This window comes from Pelodiscus sinensis, chromosome 1 (assembly GCF_049634645.1).
Source record: "Pelodiscus sinensis isolate JC-2024 chromosome 1, ASM4963464v1, whole genome shotgun sequence".
NCBI classification, from domain to species: Eukaryota; Metazoa; Chordata; order Testudines; family Trionychidae; genus Pelodiscus; species Pelodiscus sinensis.
The window spans coordinates 290893720-290921277 of record NC_134711.1 but is presented as its reverse complement, the minus strand read 5'-3'; the positions used below and the strand labels follow the sequence as shown (position 1 = coordinate 290921277).

Here is a 27558-nt window from a genome sequence, read left to right as displayed (position 1 = left end):
GATTTGACCACCAATAAACAATGACACCTTTGCTTTGCACCTTGTTCTCTGGTGTCTACGAATGAAAATGGAGTAAATTAAGTCTCCTGACAATTCCAATAACTTCTTGTCAGTATTTAGTGCATATTCAGAGAGACACCAAAATAAATAGTTTGGCAAACATACTGCTCATCCCCTATGTCTGATTAACAGTTCTTTGTTAAAGTCAGAGAAAAGTAACTGGGTACTACTTCAGTATAGTTCTATATGTTCATATACATACATTTTACTATGTAAGTGGTGGTGATAAATTATGTGAATATAACATGATCTCTTCCCATCCAACCAACTCAGAGGCACTCATTCTGCATTCCAAATCCTTGAGTAAATTCATACACATACAGACATACACAATATGCAGACATCAGTACAGAAAAGTATTTAAGCATGGGCCTAAGTGTATTACTGAATTGTTACCCACTTACATAATGATTTTTCCCTTTATACGTTAGTCAGCTATTTTTACCCCACTCAGTTTAAGAATTGAACATTTGATAACCTAGCACAGACTAATACATTAGTTGATAGGGTTACCAGGAGTCCGGTATTTTCTGATTTTTTTCCCTGCCAGGAGGCGAAAATACCAGACACCTGGCAACCCTACGACACACTCAGCAACCGGGCCCAGCCCATGGACACCTCGCCAGGCGCCCCTGGATGCCCCCCCACATCCTTGCTTACCTGGTTCCGTAGGGTCTTGTGTTGTCGCTGGAAGAAGAAAAACAAAATGGCCACTGGAAAAAAAGCTCTTCTTAAAGGGGCCATACTGAGTTTAAAATTTTTTTGTTTTGCTCAACAACTTTGGTCCTCCTCCCTCCCCCAACAGAATTTTTTTTTGGAGGGGTTGGGTGGGATGTGTTTGGTATTTTTGGTTAAACCATCTGACAACCCTATTAGTTGACAGTAGTTTATTTTCCATGTGAAACTACTGTAAAGGCTATTCCATAAATGTCCATGGGTAAGGGATATTTCTTTATCCTTCTTAAATTTAAAATACAATGCAATACACAAACTCAACCATACTTTTTAATAAATTATACTATATTATTTATATATCTCATATTTTGAATATGCATTAGCAAAAATAGAAAATGCAGTGTAGATTAATAGAATTGACACAACAATCAATACCTTTTGAAATCTTTATTAAAATACACATTAACTAGCTATGAAAAGTAATCAGTGCTAACTAGTCCAGTGCAAAGCCAGTGAGAGAGACAATCTTAGTGTAGATTTCTAAAATGAGTGTTTATAAAATAACTAATTTCATAACTGCAGAACTGTGCCAAAATATTTCTTCTTTCAACCTGAAATGTTATACATATATTTATTTGAAGTGTTGCAGCTCTGTTGGTCCCAGTAAATTAGATGAACAAAGTGGGTAACTTTCCAGTAATTTTTACTGGATCAACTTCTGTTAGTGACAGACAGGCTTTCAAGCTTACAAAGGGCTCTTCTTCAGGTCTGGGAAAGGTACACAATGTGTCACAGCTATATACAACATTCCACGATCAAAAGTATGTCTTTTTCATCAACACAAGTTTGTCCAATAAAAGATATTACCTCACCACCTTGCAACTCCCATACATATTTAGGCTTTATGTACACATACAGGCCACCTGCAAAATGCTTTGGTCAATTGGATTCATAGGTAAGATTCATAGAAATATATCGACTGTCATTTAAAATCACTGTTAATTACTAGAGTTTACAACATTTTACAAAATTATATGTTAACAGCAGTTAGATAAAGGCAATCATTTTTGAAGACACATACCATATGCTTGATAGAACACAGTGCATGTTACTAAGCAGTGTTTTTTGCACCACTTAGGGAATTTATGTCCTTTCATATAATCCCATTGCCATTCTTGCTCATAGAAATAACTCCTCTAAAATTTATCATGCATGCACCGAAACTAAGGCCTTGTCTATATCTACACGGAGATTGATTTTCTGGAGTTTGATTTAGTGGGTCTAGAAAGCTACTCCATGAGGTCACGAGGAGTATGGGAAGTTGACAGAATATCTCCTGTCAACCTCCCGCAGTGGTACAACCTCAGAAATTTGGTTTAAGGTATGTCGACTCCAGCTACACAATTTTCATAGCTGGAGCTGTGTATCATAAACTGAATTTCTCGCCCAGTGCAGACCTGGCCTAAGATTCTCTCATTATTTTTTGGCTTCTAACTGCTGATATAATCCAACAAATGGATTAATTTGTATAAATATAAAACCATCTCTTCAGTTCTAATATAAAATGCACATTTTCAGTACCATTATCCATTAAAAAATACTAGCTCTCAGCCTTGTTATGATCATACTTTTGTACTCCTGCATTTGTAATGAAAACAATGATTCAAGACTAAACATTAGAGAGTTATGCAAATCAAACTTCTATAATTTCAGGGAGTACAGGTGAGGCACACTCACATAATAGATTTTTAATTTATTCCCAAATTCAGAATTTAGCAGCAGGGGTATTTTCTGCCCAATTTTTAATGCTTTCCTATCTATAATGAATAGTCTGCTTCCCAGCAGAGTTTGGAGCCCTCAGCGTGAGAGAGGCTCCTCAACAGTGTGTGTAGATATGTAACCAAATCTTCTTAAAATTATCACCACTTAATCAGAAACTTTATAAAACCAATGAAAATCATTTAAAATCCTAGGGCCACATGACATCTTTTAGGAGTTGATTTTCAAACCTCTGGCTTTGATCCACGAAAGTATATAAGCATATGCTTAATTTTACCCGTGAGGTGGATTTTATGGATATCACAAATGGAAGGTTAAATGGGACTGCTCATGTATTTCAAGTTAAGCATGTGGGTGTGCGCTTTACTGGATCAGTATCAAAGTACTGAGCACCTTACAGGCTTGGGCCTTTAGACCCTCCCACAGCAAAGTAGTTAACCATGTGAGCAAACACATTGGACTACTCCATTACATTTACACATGTGCTTAAAGTACCTTCTTGAAAAGGTCTTGTAGAGCAATGTTATATTAGCTATAAAATTTGAAGCCACATAAGATTAACAAACAGCTTGTTCAACAGTGTTATTTGTTGACATTAGCTGTTTCTTAAAGCTTAGGGATGCCTTGTTCTAAGAATTCACTTTTAGAGAGCACATAAGAAAAAGTCTTTAAAAGCTGAATATGAAAGGTGATATAACCAAGCCACATTATGTTCCTCATTTCTTCCTCTGACATCTTTTTACTGACATCTAGAAAGAACAGAAAAAACAGATAAACAAGCATCAATCTATTCAAATAAGAATCAATGCATTTTATTTTCTCTTTAAAATCATTCTATCCTGAACAACAGCAATAAAAACATGGGAAAACATCAGATACTTGAATCCAAGTTTAGCAAAGGCAGGTTAATCCAGCAGGAGGGGAAAAAAAGTAAAACCACATTTCTGTAACAGTGGTGCCATATTGTTCAGCTAACAAAGCAAGAAATGTCACAGCAACACTTCATAATGACCATTCTGCTACTGCTGGCCTTTCACTGTTACTATATTTAAAGCCTCATTTTGGTAAGGAACATTATTTTATATATCTGGCACAATATGCTTTTTATAATTTCCTACAGATTCATGTTAAGGAAGTTTCAAATATGCTAAATGTATTTTATTGTTTCCTAAAGGGAAAGGATATTTTTAAAAATTGTGGGTTTTTTTAAACTTGAAAGCTCTAATGCTTTTGGAAACAGCTTGGGCTTTTGTAACATATGAATTTCTGCTGGACCAAAGACAATCACTAATAAAATCACTATTGTTATAAGTTACTGCATGGCTGACAGCTGACATTGAGATGTGACACAGTAATGCAGAATGCATCTGTGCTCACAGGAAAAACTCCAGACTTGCCCTGGCAAGCAGGGATGAATGTAGAATTCATGTACAGAAAATTGGTGCACTAGATAAGAAGTCAAGATAGATACTTTCCATCTGTACCAGATGTTCTGTCTGTGACCTATCCCCCACCTATTCAGGAGTTAAATTGACCAGCCTTTTTAAGAGCAAAGTTCACAACTCATTTAACTCACGTAAGGCTTTGCTTTTAAAACTGTATTTCATTGGCATTCTGACTTTTAAAACTTCGTACTGTGAAACCCAGAGTCAGTGCTTGCTTTAGAAATCCATTCTCATGCTTCTGCCCTTTCCTGCATCTCTATCCTCAGATTCTTCAATAACCCTTCCAATCTTGGTGCTCTATTCAAGCTTTCCTCCTGACTATTTCTTTTCATTCACTCGCAACTCTGGGTTTTCTTCCTCACAGCCTTTTCAATGCTTGATGCAGACCTTCAAGTAACATAAATTAAACTCTGTCATTGTCTTCTAAAACATTTCTAAACCACCACAGACTGTGTGAAGCCTTTCAGTTATAACAGTCATAAAAGTTTGTTCCCTTCCCATAATACATTGTGCCAATTGGAACTCAAGGGTGGGATTTTCCTCAGGTACTCATAAGAACGGTCATACTGGGTCAGACCAAAGGTCCATATAGCCCAGTGTCTTCCACCAGGCTCTTATTACGTATAAAATGCAGCATCCCAGACCAGCGCTAGCAAGGACCCAGCAGCCAGGACCTGGCTTCTGCTGAGTCTAGCAGCCCCTGTTTGCTAAACACATGGCCCTGTCTGCCACGAACAGAAGCTGCTCTGGCATAAGCCTGGACCGCCGCAAACAGGGTCTGCTTGGCAGCTGTAGCCTCCCGTACCCCGCTGTTGCCTCTGATAGAGGCAGTAGGGGGAACCAACTTTTAAACTGGCTCTCCACAGCACTGGCTCCTGTTTCCCCCCATTGCTGAAGCAGCAAGAGGAGGGGAGGGGGGAAGCGAGAGCAAGAAGTCAATATTCCACTCAACTACCCAATAAGCTTATGCTTATCAGATAGTCGACTAGTCATCTATGCACTAACATCCCTAATTAGGATAATGCAAAGTGGTTTTGAAAACATCATTCTTAAGACCATAGGACACAATTATTTATGTTTAAAACTCTTAACAATTCACAAGAACATTTCCTACCAGCTGCTCTTCAGTATTCCATATAGTGCTACAATGCTAGAAATCACTTACATTCCCAGGACAGAAAATCAGTACAACAAAAAGTGACAAGAGAAGTCTCAAAAGAAGCTTATATAGGAAGAACACAGATATGATGATATCTAGTCTTAATGGGTAAGAGCTGTTTAGCTGATAGATATTCACTTCTGAATGGTACATGAACTTCAGCCCTTTTTCACCGAACCCATCAGTAGAAGACAAGTTATAGACTGATAGCTACCCTTACTAAGTGATCAGAATTTCATGGCTCTGCATGATTTACTTTCTTTCAAACCAACCACGTTCTGATATTCATCTTTCCCTTGTTTCCTGCAGCTTATTTTTACAGTAGTAACAAATATGAATTATGACAGATAAAGGTGGATTCATATTGTAACTTGTCTGTGAATTATTTCTTTATTTTATTGCCAAAATGACAGCTCTTCCATCCCAGCTCCCTTACACAACAAAAGTTTAGACACCCAAGAGTGGAATTTTGATTCTATGTGACTGATGAGCACAATTTCAATTAAAATTGGAGTAGGACTGGGGGATGCTTATTTATCAAAAACATTCAGCTATGGGTCTACTAAAATGATTCACGAATTTGTGTTAACTTTACACTTTTGACTGAACTGAAAAAAATCAAAACATTTTGATAACAAACTAACATGTTTCATTTCTACTAGACTTGCATTTCAGAAAAGATCTAGATTCACAACATGGCTGGAGTGGGTGAGGGGAAAAGATGGTGCTGCCATACTTAGAAGATTTAGCCAAATGGCTCACATGGGATGAGACACATTGGTTCAATTTTCCTTTGTGCCTAATTCTGTGACTTTGAGTCACCTCCATCCAGGAAAGAACTCTAGCCAGCAGTCTACAAGATATTCTGGTGTGCAGCTTTCTCAATCTCTCCTGTTGAAGCTATTCTACTGTTTATAAAATACTTGAGTGCAGAGAGAGACACACACACTATTGGCTGCAGTTAGGAAACCCGCCTTTTTCTCTTTTGCTTATTTGGATTTATTGAGATTAGGTCATTAGGAGTTTTTGAAAAATCACAGTCTTGTTCCTTAAATAAATATTTGGTTATTTATTTTGATAAGAAGCTAGGATTCTTGGAATCAAACACAGTGAAAGATACACAGATTTTTAGTAGATGTATCAATTGCAGTGATGTTATAATTTTTCAAGATGTAGAAATGTATACACAGGGAAGAACTATGAAGATACATCCACAGAGGGGAAAAAGTCCCCAGACCAGGTGCAGCTGGCCTGTGTCAGCTGACTCAGGTGCACAGACTAAATATCACTGTGTTAGCTATCCAAGCGTAGGCTGGAGCCTGAGTTCTGGGATTCTCCAAGGGAAAAAGTTCCAAGAGGCCAGGCTCCAGTCTGAGCCCAAATGTCTTCACAGCAATATTTTAGCTTTGGTGCTTAAGTCTGAACCAGCTGACTTGACCAGCCACAGGTTTTTTATTCCTGTACCCTAACTGCCACAGCTTACCTAAAACACAGCATACTTCTATGTATACAGAAAACACAACAAACAGTTGTTTCATATATCAATTTATGATCTATTAATTTGGTTATTTATTGCAATTTCTCTTGCGCATTATAACATCATCAACTAGGAATTCTGGTTGCAAAGATAATCTCCCTAAGCAGCTCTCACATCACGTGATTTGACCTGAGCTAATAAGGAAACCTTAAGAAGTTGCTCTAGTCTGATTTTATGCAACATGTAAATCTCAGAAATGTAAAACACTTGCTGGACCCAGAAATCATGATTCAATATTCTCTTTAACTGATGGACTAAATAAACGTCAAACAAAAACCTGTAGGGGAAAAGGGATAGTTTTAGAACAATAATAACTACAAAAATAACTACTATACCAAACTATGTTAGTTTTAGTTTCAAATTTTTATTTTTTTGCTTTAGGCTTTGCACTAAAGAATGCAGACATGGTTTTCATTCCAGTCTTGTCAACTTTGGCTAGAGCTTTCTGAGCGGAAGACATCTTGCTTGTTGTCTGTTGATGAAATGCATTAAAAAAAGGAAAAAAATATTAGTGAGCAAATCTAGAGGAGGAAATGCTAATCTACAAACTCATACATACTGAAATCAAGTAAAGGTTTCCTCAATTTCTCGGTATACAGCAGGGAAAGAAGATGTTGGAGAAAACAATGAAAAAACTTTACAACATGAATTTCAGATTTTTCAATAAAAAATAATTGTCATGAATTGTTTGACCTCAGAGACAGAATCTGTTAAAAGGTCAAGGAAACAATATCTCTCTTCCTCTTGTAGAATGAGGTATCCGAACTAAAATGCTTACTTTGGAATAATACTAGAGAGTGCATTAACAGGAATAATGCATGCAATATAACAGATGCATACTGCAACCTGTGATTTAATCTTATGATTATGTTGTCAATAGGCTGAATTACAACCACGCATTATAAATGATGAATAATTCACACTGATTTACTATCAAAGTCTTTCAGAGAGTGAAATAAAGGGAAAAAAGAGGAAAGGACACCAACAGTGAAAGAGGTAACCAAGATTTGAAGCTTGTTGATTCCACTAGAAAAGCTTCCTAGAGACTGTTACACCAAAATCACATTCTGTGTGTCACATATTATAGAGCTGATCTTTTTCCTGTCTTACATTTTAAAATGTTGTGCTTCACATCTCTAGCCATTTCCCCTATTTGCACTGACCTTTCTTTATGATCATCCTTCTACCGTAGGACTTCACAATTTCCCTAAATTTGGGCTCAGTTATGATGTTATAAACAGGATAACGATATGCAACCAACAGTAAGATTATCTGTATTACTTGTAGTGCAAACAAAAACACTGCCAAAGGATTTTAAAAGTGCAATACACTGAACAGAACCCATGAGCCAAATTCATCTTTCCCAGATGGTCTTAACTACATATTTTGTTATTTCAGAAATAAATCAAATGCAATATTAAAGCTTTCTTCAGTCTTTTTTGTATATTTGTTCCAAGATTCAAAAACATTGTATGGGAGTGAGAAAAATGGAGCTTCAGAGTCATTTATCATGTGAATTTAGGGGTTCTCCTGTACCTTCCTTTATGGCTGTGAAATGCCCCAGGGAATGACAAAATGGCAGACTTCATTGGACTTCCCAGAAAACTGATACTGAAGCTGGTAAATTAGGCGGCTTGGTATTGATTTATTTTATTAACCCATACAAACAAGTTCATCATGCTATACTTGTGGGCAAATTAAGACCTGTTTGAAAATGTCTGGTAATTTAAGCCAATGTTGCCTCCCATGCCCCCATTTTAAAATAATATCATAGCAAACTAATTGTGCTACCATTTTCCCTAATAGCAATAATCTTCTTCCTCCTCCTTTACATTGCTATAGTAGCTTTCATCCAAGGGTCTCACTAAGTCGCAAAACGTTAATAAAGTTGCTGTCTAATCCCACCACTAAAACAGTCACCTTTGCAGTTATTTAGCATTGCACTGGAATACTACACAATAGGATGGGAAATTAAGACTATCATGTTAAATGGGAACTGTAGGTAGAGTTTAAAGAGGCAGAATGCAATTTCTTTCACTAAAATTTTTCCAGGACTCTATCAATCCTTCTATGAAAAATGCCATGAAAAATGGTGATAATAAATGGTCACAACCTTCACTTTAAGACTGTTAATTAATTCAAACAATTTTTATCAATCTTATTCACAAACAATTATGTGTATCAAAAGAATATTGACTGCTTTAGAAGACTTGGCACCATGAATATAGCAAGGGGATAGAATACCAGGAAGAGTAAAAGGAGAGCATTAACATGAGAGCAAATGAATATAAACTGACCAAGTATAAATTAGCAGGTGGTTTCTAACCATCAGAGAAGTAAGGTTGAGAACAGCCTTCCAATAGGAGTTTGGAAACAAGGAACCTATCTAGTTTCAAGATAGAGGAAAGTTTATGAACAGGACAGAGTTGTCTAAGGGTACATCTACAGCGCATAGCTATTTTGGGATATCAGAGGTATCCCTAAATAGCTACTCCATGTCTACACAAACTGCCTGTTATTTCAAAATATTTTTTGAAATAACAGGCGTGCCATTTCCCCATCCCGGGAAACCTCGTTGCACAAGGGATGGCTTGAAATAGTGCGTTATTTCAAAATCTGGCACTGTGTAGACACACTTCAAAATAAGCTATTTTGAAATAGTATTGAAATAAGATACGCAAATTGCATATCTTATTTTGAGTTTAGGGTGCTGTGTAGAGGCATCCTTAGATAGTAGGAAACTAGACTTAATGACCCAGGAAGTCATTTTCAGTCTTGGTTCCTATCAAGGTAAATCTACCTACAATACAGTGAACTAATTTTTATTTAAAACATGTTGAATGTACTTGCCAAAAACATCCATTTTATATTTGCTTTTCTGATTAAGAGGAACACTGCAAAAGGGGGCATCCTGTATATCTGTTTGAGCAGTATTAAAACCTGCTTTAACAAAATGTGTACATGCATACATATCAAGCACATAATGTACCTTTTTGTTCTTGAGATCACCACTGTTAAACTTAGTATAGTCTTCTTCCGCTTCTACAGGTGCATCTGAGAATTTCCTTTTCTGAAATGTTAGAGCGATGAAGTTGCTCTGTCAACCACTACTGTGATGTACACACATTGAATGTTAAAGCTCAAAAGGCCCTTGGGCCGTCTGGTGAAAGCTCAGCACAGAAATGGCACAGGTAACCAAACAAAGAATATGCAGTAGTACTGGTATGTCTCTTTTTATAAACACTGTCCTCAAGAAACAGGAGGATAAATAAGATCTCTTCAATATACAGAAGTTTGGTTAGTTTTGTATGAAACATGTTTTCTTCTCTTTTTGCCCACAGAGGACTGATTTATAGAATCACTTATATATACATTTCAATTTCTATCATTTGCATTTAGTTTTTAATTCAGAGATTGTTTGATGCATCTTTATGGATTCATGCTGGAAAGCATTATCTACTGGCTAATGGACAGGACAAAATTCAGGTCCTCAGTTTCTTGGGGCAGAAAAGCACCAAACAATCCGCTGCTAGAAACATTTGTTTGTTGCATAGAACCTCTCTTGGGATCACTACTTTCCACAATCTGGTAACATTTATATGTTGACTTGTTTGATATACATTGACTTGGTTTTGCTCAATGCTCTCTAATTTTAGTTCAATGACAATCTAAGAGACTAGCTGTGCAAGTTACTGCCCTGGAGGAATTACTTATAATGCAGCAATTGCAGAATTCCCCCTGGATTAAAGTTGCTAGCTATCCTTAACTACTCCTGAAGTCATTGGCACTCCAAGGAGATCAGCACTTCGCATGATCAGACCTCAGGAGTGCATGTTTCATTCCTTAAACATGATATTTCACAAAATGCAGAGAGCTTTTTTTTTTAATTTTAAGAGACAACTACCATTGTCTTAATATCTTATGAAATCTGAGCTGTGGCCTTTCTAGTTTCTGTTCCAGAGCGAGTGACATTACAAGTAACTTGAATGGGAATCATTCCATTTTAAAGCCCTATTTTTCAGTGTATTTTTGGCACTTGTGATGCTCTCAATCTGGCACAAAAACCAGGTTTGCATTGTAGATTTCTTGGGCCCTTTGAACCAGTCTTTTTTAGTTCAATCCAAGTTGGAGCAGGCCCTTTGGGAGGTAGTATGCTTAAATATTGCACTATAAGAACATTTTAAAATGACAGCCTAACAAAAAATGATGATGTCCCTCTTCTGGAATCACCATGTTTTTGACTTTCAGTCAAATATTTGCAGTTCAGCTTTAGTATTTCGTGTGGTTTTGTATTATGAACTGTCAGCAGCACCAACTTCCTATCCTGAGGGGATATAGTAATTAAAATTCAAAACTGGTGGTTACAATTAGCGGGAGGGTTGGATATGTCACACTTCTCACTAAAACATGAAGAGTTCAGACTTCCCCAATAAGTCTTGTAATAGAAAAATAAGCTTTGTAATATCCCTCAGATAGTAGACATTTGCAGCTAATCTCTAAGGCTATGTCTAGACTGCAGGCTTCTTTCGAAAGAGCCTCTTTCGAAAGATCGCGTCTAGACTGCAGGCGGATCTTTCGAAAGAGAAATCCGCTTTTTCGAAAGAGAGCACCCAGCGAGTCTGGATGCTCTCTTTCGAAGACGGCCTCTTTACATTGAAGAACGCCTTCTTTCGAAAGAGGAACTTTCGAAAGAAGGCGTTCTTCCTCGTAAATTGAGGTTTACCGCAATCGAAAGAAAAGCCGCGTTCTTTCGAAATAATTTCGAAAGAACGCGGCTTGAGTCTGGACGCAGGGGAAGTTTTTTCGGGAAAAGGCTACTTTTCCCGAAAAAACCCCTGAGTCTGGACACAGCCTTAGGCTCCTGTTTCCCTCTCCATTCAGAAATTTATTTTAGATTATTTAAACAGCAATTACTTTGAACTAAGAAGAGATATACATCAGACCTGTCTTGATTTGTAGGAACCACACATTTTGTCCTTAAAACACCTTGCTTTCACATAACAGAAAATTTAAAATAAGCTAAAACAAAACATTTAAAGCATGTCAGATTTTATCTAATTTATGCTTTGGTCCTCTGAAGCAGTGAGATAATACATATCTTTTTAGGGTCTGAACCCTATATTTTAGGGCATTTTAGATCTGAACTTACAAAGATTCTTCACATAGGTGTTCAACACATTGTGAGCAGCCATATGGTGGAAATCAATGGGACTGTAGATATTTCATAATCATACTATTGAAAAAAATTCTAAAAATGGCTTGAAATTCACATTGCTAATAACTTTTAGAAGTCACCTTTTAAAAAAACAGAGTCTCAGAACTATCCAAACTGCATAATAGACATTTATACACGCTGTACAATCCACATCACAAGAGTGATCAATACAGTTGGTGTAACACCTAATGAATACTGTATCATTTGGCTCAAGACAGAATCAAAGGAACAAATTGTGGCCACAATTACTTCCACATAGTTACAGAGGTATAACTAAAAATAGAAAAATATTTGGCAACATTTTTGTGATCTGCCTTCCATTTCTGAACAGTGCTACTAAAATGGAGGTTTGCACCTTGCTATTTTTAATGCTTTGTCCAGTCTAATTTTAACTGCCTTAAACATTTGAAAGAGACTAATGTACAACATACCAGATGTCTATCAAGAAGTTTTATTGGTACTCTATCTTAAAATGTTTCCTACGTTAATATTTTCCTACCTTTAGAGGGGGGTCTGCTTCTGGACTTGTAACTTCTGGAAGCCTTCAAAATAAAAGTTGTTAAGTTACAGTTTTTACATAGAAACAAATTAATATATTGGATTAAAACTTTTGACTATGTTAACTTCAAACTATGTTCTTCTCCCACAAAGGCGGCACCAATGCTAATCACATCAGTCATTCTCAAAATATTTTCCACTTAATTTGATATTACTTTTATGACACACTAGTGATGTGGGCCAAGTTTTTGAAAGAAGTAGCTAGTGGGGTGCCTGTTAGGTTTAATCATCTTAGGTGACAAAATAGTGCTTGAGTTTCTGAAAGTGCTGAGCAAACACACTGAAAATCGGGTCCCTGTCAAGTGTGTCTCAAGTTGGACACCCAAAACGAAGGAAAATCCAAATCAATAGTTACTTCTGAAAAGCTTTGCACTGATCTATGAAAGGATATTTTATGGACAATTTACATTTCTGAAGGGTAAATTCCTACACAGGACCATCCTTAGGTTTTATGAGGCTCTAAGAAGAATTATTAAACTGGTACCCCTATGCATGGTGTCAGGCTGGGGGAAAAGGGAAAGATGAGTTTTTAGAGACGTGATTTTATAAACTTCAGCAACACACTAATGAAATATTTTAAAAGAAATTGTAAAGTAAGTTCCTGTTGACTAACACAGTAAATTCAGAAAATGCTTGTTAAATGCCTTCATTACCACTTGAATGGCTCTTTCACAGGTTCATTGTTCTCTTAACAGGTCTGGCAGGCTTTTTTTCTTTTAACTAGGTCCTCTCTGGAGGAAGCAGAGCCACAGAACAGGCATAGAAGGAGGTGGGTAGATGGACATAAATACCCCAAATTTTGGGGTGCCATACGTAGCTGCATATTCTGGAGATGGGTAAGGACAGTCCTTTTCCTACAGGATGAACATCCCTGGTCTGGCACCCTCGGGACTAGGGAATTTGTCAGACCAGGGGAAGTCAATGATGGTCCCTCTACTGCTGCTGTCTGTGGGCCTCTGCTCTGACAGCAGAAGAGGGGCCGGCATTGATGCAGCAGGAGCAGGGAGGTGGGGTGCGTTCAGAGGATGAGGCAGGGCAGCCGTGAAGTCCTGTGGGTGGGTCCAGGAGAGCAGCCCCGCAGCTGGTGGTGGAGCTACCTGGCCATCAGGCTGTGCTCCTGCCCCTGCAGCACTGTGCTCCTGGCCAGGGAGCTATACAGCTACCCTGCACCTTTTCCCTTGAGTGTCCCCCTCCCCCAATCCTTGCTCCTCTCCCTCCATGAGTTTGAACACTGCAAATCAGAATCTTTGGGAGGGTGGGTAGAACTACTCAGGCGGGGGAGGGCTTCTTCCTGTGAGTGCTCCAGACCTGGAGCACCCATAGATGCTGGCCCATCGTTGTTGCCAGATGAGGGAAGTTCCAGATTATAGAAGTCCAACCTGTGGTATATTTGTAGGCCCTGATCCCACAAAATACTGCCTGTAAACTGCAGATACACAAACACAGTGAAGCACCAGGGTATACTACAGTCTTCTTGCAAACAATGAAGCCCAAGATCAAGGTCCTAATCCAGGATTAATTTTTTAATTCATATGACACAATATAGGTTAGATTTTAAATTAACCTCCAGGAAGACTGGTGAGAAATCTGATGAGGTTCAACAAGGACGAGTGCAGAGTCCTGCACATGGGATGGAAGAATTCCAAACATTGTTACACGCTGGGGACCGACTGGCTAAGTAGCAGTTCAGCAGAAAAGGACTTGGGGATTACAGTGGATGAGAATCTGGATATGAGTCAGTGTGCACTGGTAGCCAAGAAGATGAAGGGAATATTAGGAGGAGCATTGCCAGCAGATCTAAAGGGAAGTGATTATTCCCCTTTATTCGGCACTGATGAGGCTACATCTGGAGTATTGCATTCAGTTCTGGACACCCCCCGCCCCTCCACTATAGAAAGGATGCATTGGAGAGGGTCCAGCGGAGGGCAACCAAAATGATTAGGGGGCTGGAGCACATGATCTACGAGGAGAGGCTGAGGGATTTGGGCTTATTTAGCCTGCGGAAGAGAGGAGTGAGGGGGGATTTGATAGCAGTCTTCAACTTCCTGAAGGGAGGTTCCAACCAAAAGGATGGAGAGAGGCTGTTCTCAGTAGTGACGGATGGCAGTACAAGGAGCAATGGTCTCAAGTTACAGTGGGAGAGGTCTAGGTTGGATATTAGGAAAAACTATTTCACTAAAAGGGTGGTAAAGCACTGGAATGGGTTACCTAGGGAGGTGTTGGAATCTTCATCCCTAGAGGTTTTTAAATCACGACTTGACAAAGCACTGGCTGGGATGATTTAGTTAGGGCTGGTCCCTCTTGGGTAAGGAGCTGGACTCAATGACCTCCTGAGGTATCCAGCCCTATGATGCTATGACTCTATGATTAATAGAGCACTGCAGTGGAACCCAGGAGTTCTGGGTCCTATTCCTGGCATTGCAACTAGCTTGCTGGATGACTTAATCTCTCTGTGTCTTCTCTATAAAATGAGGATAATGACATCAACCTTTGTAAAGGATTTTGAGATGTCTGGATGAAAAGTGCTAAAAAAGAGACAGGTATTATTTATACTCGCAAAACATGCTGTTTACATTAACAATTACAATCTAGGCTTAATAAAGTGAGCTCCACTCCTCCTCCTAAGAATGGCCACACTACACTAATGGTCAGACCAATGGTCCATCTAGCACAGAATTCTGTTTTTCAACAGTGGCCAGTGACAGAATAGGGCAATTATTGAGTGATCCATCTCCTGTCATCCAGTACTTACATCTGTTAGAGGTTATGGGGCACCCAGAGCATAGGGAGGTATCCTTGACCATCTTGATGAATAACTATTGATGAATCTATCCCCCATGAACTTACCTAATTCTTTTATGAACTTGGTTGTAAGCTTCTGCATTCACAAAATCACATGGCAAACAATCCTGAAGACTGGCCTTGCATTGTGTGAAGAAGTATTTCCTTTTGTTTGTTTTATACCTGCAGCCTATTCGTTTAATTGGATGATCCTGGGTTCTTATATAATGTGAAGGGGCAAATAACACTTCTTCACTCTCTTCACACCGTTCATGATTAAACAGATTTTTATCATATCTCCCTTGGTCCGCTTATCTTCTCTTCTAAGCTGAACAGCCCCAGCCTTTTTTAAAATCTCTTCTATATGCCTCATCAGTTTTATTACCCTTCCCTGTACTTTTTTTTTCCAATTCTGATACTTTACCTGAGATAGAACGACCAGAACTGAATACAGTATAAATCCATGGTACACCCATACCTTGAATATAGTGGCATTATATTTTCTGTCTGATTTTCTGTCCCTTTCATAACACTGTTAGCTTTCTGAACTATCCATGATGACTCCCAAAATCTCTTTCTTGAGTAGTGACAGCTAATTTAGAGCCTATAATTTTGTATCTATAGTTGGGATTGTTTTCCAACATGTATTATTTTGCACTTATCACTGAATTTCATTTGCTATTTTGTTGCCCAAGCATCCAGTTTTGTGGGATCCCTTTGTAACTTTTCTCAGACAGCTTTGAACTTAATATCTTGCAGACAATACAAAATTACTTAAATTTTGCCATATACTGTTTACCATTTTCCTGATCACTTATGAATATGCTGAACTGCTCTGATGCAAGCACAGATTCATCTCACCATTGACCTACTCTTTGTTTCTTATCTTTTCACCATTACTGATCAATGGAAGAACTTTCCTCTTATCACATGACTGAAAAACCTTTGGTGAGGGATCTTGTCATAGGCTTTCTGAAAGCCCAAGTACATTATATTCAACTGTGTCCACATCTGTTGATATCTTCAAAGAATTCTAATAAACATGACTTCTCTTTGCAAAAGTTGTTTTGATTCTTTCCTAATATATTATGTTCTTCACTATAGTTGGCACTGAAGTTGGCAATTACAGGCAAATAAGCCTAATATAGCTTCTGGGGCTTTAAAACAAAATCAGTATTACATTAGCTGTCCTCCAGGCTTCTGGTACAGGGCCTGAGTTAAGTGATAGGTTATATACCATCTTTGGTTCATTCAGAGCTCTTGCATGAATACCATTTGGTCTTGTGACTTATTACTGTTTAATTTATCAATTTGTTCCAGAACTTCCTCTACTGACACCTCAATGTGGAACAATTCCTAGGATCTGTCACCTGAAAAGAATGGCTTAGGTGAGCACATCTACAGCAATAAAGACTGATGCTTCTTTGTTATCACTTCTCTGCTCTGTTATCACCATGATAATTCAATGGCTCCCCAGTTGTTTGGAAAGCTTCCTGCTTCAGATGTATTTTAAAAAAATGTTGCTGTTAGTTTTTGTGTCTTTTGTGAATTGCTTTTCAAAATAGTTATTGGCTTCTATGCTTTTACATTTGATTTGCCAGAGTTCATGTTCCTTTCTATTTTCTTGGTAGGATTTGACTTCCTCCTCCAATCCAATAAGAGACAAATAAAATATATCATTTACTGTAACTTGATGGTCAAAGTTACAGTATTCAATAGACAAGGTTGTTTGCAGAAAAATGTGTCTCCTATAAAGCTAAGAAATAATTAAAACAATACTTACTGTAAGTACTTGGATAATGCTGCACTCAGACCTTCAGGAATATATTCTGATATTAAGCCATGGGCATATCGTACATAGTCCTCTGAAAGTTTAAAAAAAGTGATTTGGTGGGATAAGAAAGAGTGCATGCATCCATGTTATTCAGTCACAGGACTGCTTTCCAATCCATGCCCTTGTATGTCAGAATCATTCACGATGATGAGCTAATGCTAGAAACTACTAACAGACATGTCATGAAGTTTCTCTTTGTTGAGCAGCTTATGTTATATGACACTTATAAGTTTAATTAAAAAGCAAGGATTTTCTATGCTTACTTTGTCAGCAGAGACGTTATTAATCTCTGTGGCATGTACTTTACAAAACCTGTTTGCTTTCTGAGAGCACTAAATATAATGTATTTTTTCTGAACAATTAATTTAAAAAAACGCTGCAGAAGTAAAAAGCTGACTCAACAAAATGTATAATCATTAATTTTAAAGCATCTGGATCCTACAAGTATTTGGCAAGAGTTTCAGTACTAAAATATATTTTTGGCCTCAACTGAAAACAATTACATGAGACAATGAGTCTATTTCAAAGCCTTGTACTTTACGTCAGTATTTTATGAAAAATGGCAAGGCATATCTAAACATCACTGGCAAGACAGGATAATTATCTGTGGAAATATGAACTACTAGAAGCTGGTTTTGGGACAGGGAACTCTTGCTGTAAAAGTTTTTTTGGAAATCAAACCTTTGGCAGCATGAAGTCCTAAAACAAATCTTTTTCCTTTCCCTTCCCCACAAATGCCTGGAAAACAAGACTTAGATATTGCAAACTCTATGTGAATAATTTGGTGTTAATGAGGCTATTAGAGAGTAACTTTACTCATAAGCATAAATGTTTGAACAAGCAGATCCTAAGCAAATACCTTGCCACTTAATTAGCTTAAAAACACTTCTCACCCCACCACATGCTATATGGAAAAATACGGTAAAACAGCCCCCAGAATAGCAAAGATGTATTTCTCCTGTGTCGGAGATAGTTTGCCAAATATGAAGTTTTGTAAAAGCCCAAAGCAAACTAGCACTAAAACAGGTAAAATTAATAAACTGGCTGCAGCATGCACATTTTAGCTGAACAGGCACAAATTTCCTGTGTCCTTTACAACAACAACAAAAAATGAATTTATTTCTCAAGCATTTCTTCCTCCTTTAGCCCCATTTGCAATCGAACACCATAAAGTAGTAGTCGAGATCCAATATGATGATTCTGAACTTCACCCTTAAAACCAATCTATATCTAAATAAAAGTGTTTTTGTCATTTTGCTGTTCTTTCATGGCACTGAATTATAATGTCAAGTCAGTTACTACAGCAATACTCTTTTGTCAGACTCGGATATGAGCCTGCTTAACCCCTGCTCTCCAGAAATCTTTATTGAATACCTTATCTATTTAAAAATCCAGTACATTGTTTTTCAAGAAGTGCCTGCTGCCTTTCTAACCCATAGTCTGACACAGGGGTGGTCAATAATTTTTGCAGGGGGGCCACTTCACAAATTTTGGCAGTGGTCGCAGGCCGCCTCTGAAGGGGCAGGGCCTTGGGCGGAGAGAGGCGGAGCCTCAGGCAGAAAGGGGTGGGGCAGAAAGGGGCCTCAGGCAGAAAGGGGCTGTTCCCACTAGGCACAGCCAGTCCCGGATGGGGGGGAAATCAGGGCCTAGAGATGGGGAAGCATACAAAGTCTCTCGCCTCCCTCCCCTGCCTTGCCGGGGTGTGCGGCACCTAGAGGGAACCACCAGCCATTTTAAACAGCTGGCGGTTCCCTCAGGGGCCATGTAATCCTGGCGAAGGGGGAGGAGAGTGGAAACCTCGCACTCTCCCCTTGCCCCGTTCCCAGATCTCAATTGGCCTGGGGCGAGGGCAGCGGCTAGTCCAGCTATGATAAAATATTTAGATCCTAAACACGAATCCTTCCTTGTTTCCTGTGTACACATTTTCCCATTGTATGCCCTACAACATTTGTGTCTTTCCACACCTACAGATGCCACTTGGGCTACGTCTAGACTACAAGCCTCTTTCGAAAGAGAGTGTCTAGACAGCAACCAGTATTTTCGAAAAAGAGAGCTGCTTTTTTGAAAGAGAGCACCCAGGCACTCTGGATGCTCTCTTTCGAAAAAGTGCTGTTTGCGTCCAATAACACCTTTTTTCGAAAGAGCCATGCAAATGGTCTCACCCAGTGGCCTCTATCAGGCATCTCTTTTAGTGTGCTTCTCCTCCCCCCCTCCCGCCCCCAGTCATCAGCCTCTGCAACCCATTTTATCCTGCTGCAAGAGTTATTGCTGTGGGCAGTGGAGTAGAGGGATTCGGGCCTGCCCACTTCCCCGAGTCCCAGCCTAGGGCCCTACGGCAGGGAGATCTCTCCCTGACAGCGGATGGGGGAGTAACCCCAAAACTCACCCGCTCTCAGGTTCCACAGCCCAGCCCTGACCCACTTCCTACCCTGGTCCACCATTTCTCTACTCCCTAAGGTGCCACGCGCCCCAGCTCTGGCACACCCTCCAGCACTCCCCAGTCCCAGGCGCTTACCAGTCCGCCCGTTTCCCCCCTCTCCCAGCCGCCACGGAGGCTTGTCTCTGACCCTCCTGTGGTCCTGTCAGCTTTTTAGACGTCCTGCCGCTTTGGCAGGTGACGTCACCAGCCGGCACCTCCTCCTCAATGCGCCCGGCGCTTACGGAGCTGGCGCCGGTGTCTATCGCGGCCCTGACTGCCCCTCTGTGTGGGTTTGGCGCATCTTCCCCTGGCGCTTCTTGGCTAGGGGACCCTCCAGCCCAGGGTCTCTCTCGCCTCCCTCCAGTGTGGGGTTGCCCCACACCGGCGCAGAGCACTTTTGAAAAAAGACGTTATTCCTCGTAAAATGTGGTTTTCTGTGGTTGAAAAAACTGTTGCGTTCTTTCTATTTAATGTCGAAAGAACGCGGCAGCAGTCTAGACGCAGGTGAAGTTTTTTCAAAAAAAGGCCACCCACTAGTCTGGACATACCCTTGGAGTTTTACTATAATCTACACATCTGCATTTAGAGGCAGACTGTGAAGATGACTGCCATACACTTGAACCAGCAACTGTATGAAAAAATTAATTTCACTACCTTATCACTGAATGAATAAAACAAGATCAGGATGATTAAAAACAACTATAGTAAAGATAGACTTGATCTGACAGTGGCAATTTCCTTTTATTTATTTAATGTTTTTGGAAGTAATAAAGTTAAAGGCACTTGATTCTCTCAGCACCACCTCTTTTTGAAACGATATATTATAATGCACCTCTATAAAACTGTCTTAGCTGTCTCTTAAATATCAATTTATGTTTTTTCTTTTGATGTCATTACTTGGTAAATCATTTCCCACATACTAATTACTCAGAGTTCAAGATGCCTGCTACAATTACCTGCTCATTGTTTTCTTATTTTTAGATTGCATGCAGGCTTCTGAACCTATTATTAAAGTGAATCATTAACTTTGTTTAATGTACTCTAATTACTTCCTGAATTTGAATATCTTGTCTTAAAATTTTTATCTTTTTTTTGTCATATTGCATATTTTGAAGAGTGCATGTAGGATATTTCATAATCCAAACTCTCTGTTATATTGTCCTCAGGAAAAATGATATTCAAAATATGGTGAAACTTTACAAGAGATTTATTTAATGACTAGCTGGAGTTACCTGGCGTTGCTCGGTCCCGCTCCCTACCAGCCGATTTGCTCCACCCCTCGCCCCAGCCCTGCTTCCTGCCTGCTGGTTCTCCTCCTCCCGATCTCCCCCGGCCAGCCCTGCTGCCCCCGACCAGCTCTGCTTCCCGCCAGCTGTCCCTCCCCGGATCTTCCCCAGCCAGCCCCGCTATCTCCGACCCTCCCTCCACCAGCTCTGCTTCCCGCCAGCCGCGCACCCTCCCCAATATCCCCCGGCCAGCCCCGCTGCCCCGACCAGCTCTGCTTCCCACCAGCTGCCTCTCTCCCGATCTCCCCTGGCCAGCCCCGCTGTCCCTGATTCTCCCACTTCCCCCGACCAGCTCTGCTTCCTGGCCCCCCCCCCCCCTTCCTCCAAGCGAGTCCTGCTCCCCTCCCTACCGGTTTCTCCCTGCCCCATCAAGTGTGGCCATTTTTTTTTTTTAGACTACGTGGTAACCGTAGTCATGGGGGGCAGGGCGGATGCCCAAGCAGTTGTGTGCGTGGGTGTGGGGTAAGTCCTGGATGGCACTTTGGGGCTGCAGGTGGTGGGCACCGTGACCTAGGATGGGTGGGGCTGCCCCTGCAGCGCAGCGTGGCGGGTTATTTTTGATTTTTACAGGTTGAGATCGGGCCCGATCAGGACCAAAAGTATCTTAAAACCTTCTCCTGGAGGCAAGGTTATCTCATGGAAAGTTTGGTTGCTGTAGGTCTTATAGTGTCCAAGTTATTAGAGCACAAACATACAAACATTCTCCTTTACATATTAGATCAGCGTTTCCCAAACTATGGGCTGCGGCCCGGTACCAGGCCACAGGAAAAAAATACCGGGCCTCAGCATGGTTGCCGGGGTGTTCCGGGCTCCCGGAGTGCCTGTGCGGCACTGGGTCCCCCAAGCCCTCGGCCCGCCTGGGCCGAGTCTGCAGACGGATGTTCCAGCTCCCAGCAGAGGCGTAGCTAGGGGAGGTGAGGATGGGGGGGGTGGGGGGAGGGAAAAGGAGGAGGGGAGAGCCAGCTACCAAAAGCAGCACTAGACGGTGGAATCGGGGCAGGCCGGGGAGATTCGGGGGGGGGGAGGGGGGGAGGGACAGCCAGCAGAAGCAGAGCTGGCTGGGGGCAGGGGGCTGGCCAGAGGAGAGTGGGAGGCAGGCAGAAGCAGGGCTGCCGGGCACAAGGTTGAAAGGCAGGGAGCTGGCTAGGGAAGATGTGTGTGTGTGGGGGGGAGGGCTGGACGCGGGCAGTGGGGATGGCCAAGGTAGACTGGGAGAAGAAGCGGGGGAGAACTGGCTGTTCGGCAGGGCGTTGGGGGAAGTGGGGCTGGCTGGAGGCACAGCAGGAGGAGTGAATTGGCCGGCGGGGAGCAGGACTGACCCGGCCATATGCAGATCTCGGGGCGCTGCCCCCCCAAAAGCACAAGTGAGTCCAGCCTGGGGATTCTATTGTGCCCCGCCTCCACCCCCTCGAGTAGTTGCGAACTGTCTGGCTGGTAGACAAACTCATGCAGCCTGAGCACATTTACTAGCCAGGCAGTTCGAAACTACAAACTGATACATCTAGTAATAATAAAACTTACCTAATGAGAAAATACCAGACATGTTATATATGTCTGGTATTTTCTCAGTTTGTTTTTTATGTGTTTATATTTTTGGGCTGCGAAAAACAGTACTGAAAAAAAAAGGGTTCCAACTAAAGTAAAAAGTTTGGGAAACCCTGGTCTAACGAGCTTTGTCTGTCTGTCTTACACTCCATTTATCCAATCCATATTCCTTAACTTGCTGGCAAGAATATTGTGGGTGACCATATCAAAAGTTTTGCTAAAGCTAGCACTGGGGGCTTTGGGAGGACCAGAAACAACTTATTTGAATATTCATCATTTGATTAATGAATATGCAAATATACAAATGAATGTTACCAGTCCTCCAAATGATTGTGAATGGATTTACTGGTCCCCGTGTCAAAAAGTTTGGGAACCCCTGTATTAGATTATAGCAATAATACTAACACTTTGGGTGAGATTTTCAAAATCACCTACGTGATTTAGGAACACAAGTCATAGTGACTTTCAGTAGGATTGTGCCCACAAAGACACTTCTGAGATTCCCCCTTTACATTGTGTTTATTCAATATATTATATTAAGTCCATAATTTATATTATGTGAGTATCTATAACTATGCCTATACCTACTCACAATATACTAAGATAACATTAGATACACTTTATCTCTCTTTCTCTGTGCATAATCATTGCCCAGGAATAGAATCCCAATTTAAGTATTTGTTCTCTAAGTACACCAATAGGGATAGGGATAGTCTGCTGAATTGACACCTCAATTAGCTTTCACTAGAAGCTATTCAGAACTCTTCTCTCTGTACAATTACCATGTTTTAGGCATCAGAGAACTCAAAATAGTCATGGCACCATTATAGTAACTATACCAAAACATTTTGGGTAAGAAATAATTCAAAGTGTTTACAAACCATTTAAACTGTTAGATTGTAACTGAACATCTAAACTGCAAGTATCTTATTTCAAAAAGATGTATTTCATTACAATTATACTTGGTTTTCTTACCTTCTTCAACATCAGTTATTTGTTTGCGGCTGATAAATGTGGCTGATTGCACCTTTCCACCTACACATACATTGCTGCTTTTAAGTACTTTCACTGTCTGGTTGACCTATAAGGGAGCCACAGATTGAAATGTCTAAATTAATGCTGTTATACACACGTGTGTTAATACAGTGACAAAGCTCTTGTAATTTGGTTTAAAGCACATAAAATGCTGAAGTTATGAACTGTGATGAAACTTAATATACATCTATAATGACTAGCACATGATCTCAAAAAATTAAGGATCCAGGGTGTTCGGCCTACTGTCTTTGAAAAATGGCAGCTAGATTTGCAACTCCACTGAGACAGGCTGGAATTTACAGCTGAAGCAGTCTTGGATTTTACAGATGATTCATATACCTGCACAGAAAAGCAAGGGTTTTTCCAATTCTATTGAAATGGGAACAGAGTCCTGAATAGAAATGAAATATAATTACCAGGATTCTGTAGGGCATTGTCAAATTCAATATAAGAGAAAAATAGTTAGAGAAGGCTTTGATTTTGTCTTGAAGGTCACAGAATCCATGACCTTAACTCACTTCTGTGACTTCTTTGGTTTCAACCCTTGGGCCTGGACAAGCTATCAGCCTGTGCCCAGGATCTGGAGTAGTGGCTGGTGATCAGCCTCCCACTGAAGCAGCATCAGCTGGGCTTGGTCTGCTCCCAGGGCTAGAGAAACTATCATTCCCTGCTCAGGAGCAGAAGCTTGGTTGGAACGGCAGCCCTCGGCAGGATTCTAACTATTAGACTCCCTCCTCCAGGGTATTTTTTTAACAAGTCACAAACAGGTCATATGATTCCATGATTTTTTATTTTTTGTCCATGACTTTTGCTAAAAATATCCTGACATCGTAACCTTATCAATAGATCAATAATATCATAACAATATAACAGCACCCAGGAAAACATATTTGGCCATTAATGTTAAAATAACAGAGATGTGAATCTGTATAGGCTGTTGCAGTGATATTTTTCCTTTTTAACAGCCCTAGAAAAATTCTACTCATCCCAGACCAGTGCTTTCTCTAACAGAAAAGAATGCTATTGTATGGCAACACTATGATCATGGCAAAAAGTGGGAAGTAGTTTTTGTACTTAGGCTGGTAAATGTTACCGTATATTCCGGCGTACAAGACGACCTCTGATGTTAAAAAACATCCCCCAAAAATCGGGGGTCGTCTTGTACGCCGGATGCCCCGCCGCCGGAGCCCCTCCGCGGCTTTGAAAGCCTCGGGGGAAGCCGGCGGCGGGGCATCCCAGGCGCGCATGGGCTGACCCCCCGCCGGAGCCCCTCCGCGGCTTTGAAAGCCGCCGCGGAGGGGCTCCGGCGGGGGGGCAGCCCATGCGCGCCTGGGATGCCCCGCCGCCAGCTTCCCCCGAGGCTTTCAAAGCCGCGGAGGGGCTCCGGCGGGGGGGGGGAGTGGGGGCAGCCCAGGCGCTTCTGGCGGCTTTGCTCCCGGTGCCTCTGGTCTGCTGGGGACCATCTCCAGCAGACCAGGGACACCGGGAGCAAAGGAGGCGGAGGGGCGCTGGGGTATAAGATGAAACCCTATCTTTTAATTAAAAAGATAGGGGGTCGTCTTATACGCCCAGTCGCCCTATACGCCGGAAAATACGGTAATGATAATTTTCAAGGCTCCCTTATATCTTATGACTGACAAATCATTTTGTCTGATGATTGCTGGCACAGTAGATCTATTCTAATGAAGAAAATCTTCTTTGTGTACAGCAGCTTGCACAAGTACATCTTACCTGATGAGTACAATTTATTTTAGGCATAGAGAGTATGGGCACCCATATTTGCATGACCCTAGAAGTATTAGGGGAGCCAATGTAAAAAGCTAATGAGGAACACAGTTGTAGCATCAAATCACAATAATATATAAGATGTTCTTCCCTCTATGTTTAGCCAGCACTGCTGGTTTGGACTAGGGAGGGAGAAACGGTCATAGCCTCGTCTCCTTTCCATGCTTTAATGCAAAGAGCAGCCCCTGAGTTGAGAGCTAGCATGGAAATAGCAATTGCAGGCTATCATGAACCTTTTTGTGCCAGTGCAAGGAGCAGACAGAGTCTGGTTCAGTGTAAGAGGAAATCTGCTAGAAATCTTCTATTTCCTTAACACTTTATATTTGTCATACTCTAAAACATGACAGCTTTACTGATGAGTTTGCTCTTGTTCAATTGGATACGGACTTTGAATTTACTAACATTTTGTAAAGAAACACTGTACTATTTTAAATTTTGAACATAAACATTTTTTAAAGCAAAAGAGAAACACAATACCTTCTTTTTTAACCACATCAATGTCTTCTCTTGGCTGTATTTATAAAATTTCTTATTGCCAATTTCTGGAATAAAACAACACAGGAACAGAGTCATAAATCATTTTCAATACATAAAAACTCAAAAGATGTAGATAAAGTATGGATCTTTTTTCATAGTTTGGACATGTCATCAGGGTAATAATCTGAAAAATATTGGAAATAAAAAAACAAACAGAAACACCACACCCCACAGCAAAAGGAAGTTACCCTGTGCAGTAACGACTATTATCCGAGGTGTGTCCCCCCACATAAGGTGATGGGCCATCCCCGGAGCCACATAATCGGAGCTTTTCATAGCAGTTAGCAGTCGGGCCATGCATTCACAGCATGTGCCTTGTGTTGCTGGCGGTTGGACGCTTTGCACGCGACCTTACTCTCCCACTGCAGAGCAATCGGACTCCAAGTAGCAGGAAAGAAGGGAGGATTGTAGAGCACCCATGGAGGAAAACATCTTGACGAACAGTGGTGACTGCACAGGATGAGTAATTTCTTTTTCTTCTTCGAGTGATGTCCCCATGGGTACTCCATGCAAGGTGACTACAAAGCAGTACTTGCTATGGCTGGTGAGAATCAGAGTCACTGCTTAAGAATGGAAGATAGAACTGCTGTAGCCACTGCTATGTCTGCTGTCAGCTGAGGCATGATGGCATAATGCTTAGAGAAAGTGTGGTCAGATGACTAGGTAGCTGTCCAGGCACACTACTGAGAAATGCTGTGGATGTTTCTGTAGCACAGGTGGACTGTGATCTTGGTGGCATCATCAGCAGTTTGTTGTGAAGGGCTTGACACTAGAATATGCAGTACCACTGACAGGGATGGTACTTGGTCCTGCCATGAAAACAGGGGACTAGACTCAATGACCTCTCAAGGCCCCTTCCAGCTCTATGAGAGGTATATCTCCATATTAAAATACTCAGTGCTAATACAGACCAATTAACATGCAACACTGTAGTGAGATTTGTACACAACACACTGCATGGATAAGTTTAATATAAAGTCAGAATGACACTAGAATACGCAAACTGATATCAGTTTGGAAATGCATTGCGTGGATACTGGGCTGCTCCTGGAATAGTTTGCAACAGAGACGAACAGACGTGGGGACTTGAGTAATGCCTGAGTTTTGTCAATATAAAAAGCCAAAGCCTTTCTGACGTCCAGGGTATGGAGCATAGTCTGCCTGGGAGATACGTGTGGCTTTGGAAAAAACGTAGGTAAGACTATGGGCTCATTGATGTGAAAACAGTTGCTGGCTTTAGGCAGAAAAGCAGGATGTGGTCTCAGCGTCACTTTGTCTTTTGCAAATATGGTGTATGGTGGGCCCACCATTAGGGCTCCTATCTCACTGACCCTCCTTGCGGAAGTGATGGCCACCAGAAAATATACCTTCATCGTGAGGAGGAGGAGAGGACATGTGGCCATAGATTTGAAGGGAAGTCTCATAAGGGACTCAAGAACCAGGTTTAGGTCCCATGAGAGTGGTGGGGCCCTGAGAGGAGGGTAGAGGTTTTGGAGTCCTTTGAGAAACCTAGTCACCGGATGCAGACAAACTGATGACCCTTCAATGTGGTCATGGAAGGCTACAATGGCTGCCATGTGTACTTTAATGGAAGAAACTGATAGGCCGCCACTCTTCAAGCCATGAAGATAGTCGAAGACCATATAGAGTGGGGCTTTGTCAGGATCAATGTGAGTCTTATGACACCAAGATGAGAAGTGCTTCCATTTTTGCATTTAAGTTGTTCTAGTAGATTGCCTCCTGCTACGAAAGATGGTTCTTACTTGCTCCGAGCAACCCAATTCAGCACTATGGAACCCATCAGGAACCAGGCATGGAGATGAAAGGTTCAAGGATAGGGGTGAAGTAGTTTGCCCGCATTTTGGGAGAGGATATGGTGACTCGATGGATGTGTGCTGGAGGTACGGG

General features: G+C 41.0%; 1 protein-coding gene across 3 annotated transcripts in view; it reads right to left on the bottom strand.

Moving 5' to 3' along the window:
• Positions 1-1167: 1167 nt before the first annotated feature.
• Positions 1168-27558, bottom strand: part of RNASEH2B (ribonuclease H2 subunit B) — a 58224-nt gene continuing 31833 nt past the window's right edge. The window contains exons 6-12 of one of the 3 annotated variants that reach the window (XM_075919085.1): positions 25591-25655; positions 23269-23374; positions 16993-17074; positions 12370-12412; positions 9645-9725; positions 6991-7127; positions 1168-3263 (exon numbers count right to left, since the gene is read on the bottom strand). In XM_075919085.1, coding sequence (XP_075775200.1) covers positions 7020-7127; positions 9645-9725; positions 12370-12412; positions 16993-17074; positions 23269-23374; positions 25591-25655 — 485 coding nt within the window. In that variant the 3' untranslated portion in view covers positions 1168-3263; positions 6991-7019. Of the gene's footprint in view, positions 3264-3300; positions 7128-9644; positions 9726-12369; positions 12413-16992; positions 17075-23268; positions 23375-25590; positions 25656-27558 lie in introns of those variants that run through there. The other 2 variants (XM_075919084.1, XM_075919086.1) reach the window with 2 other exon arrangements.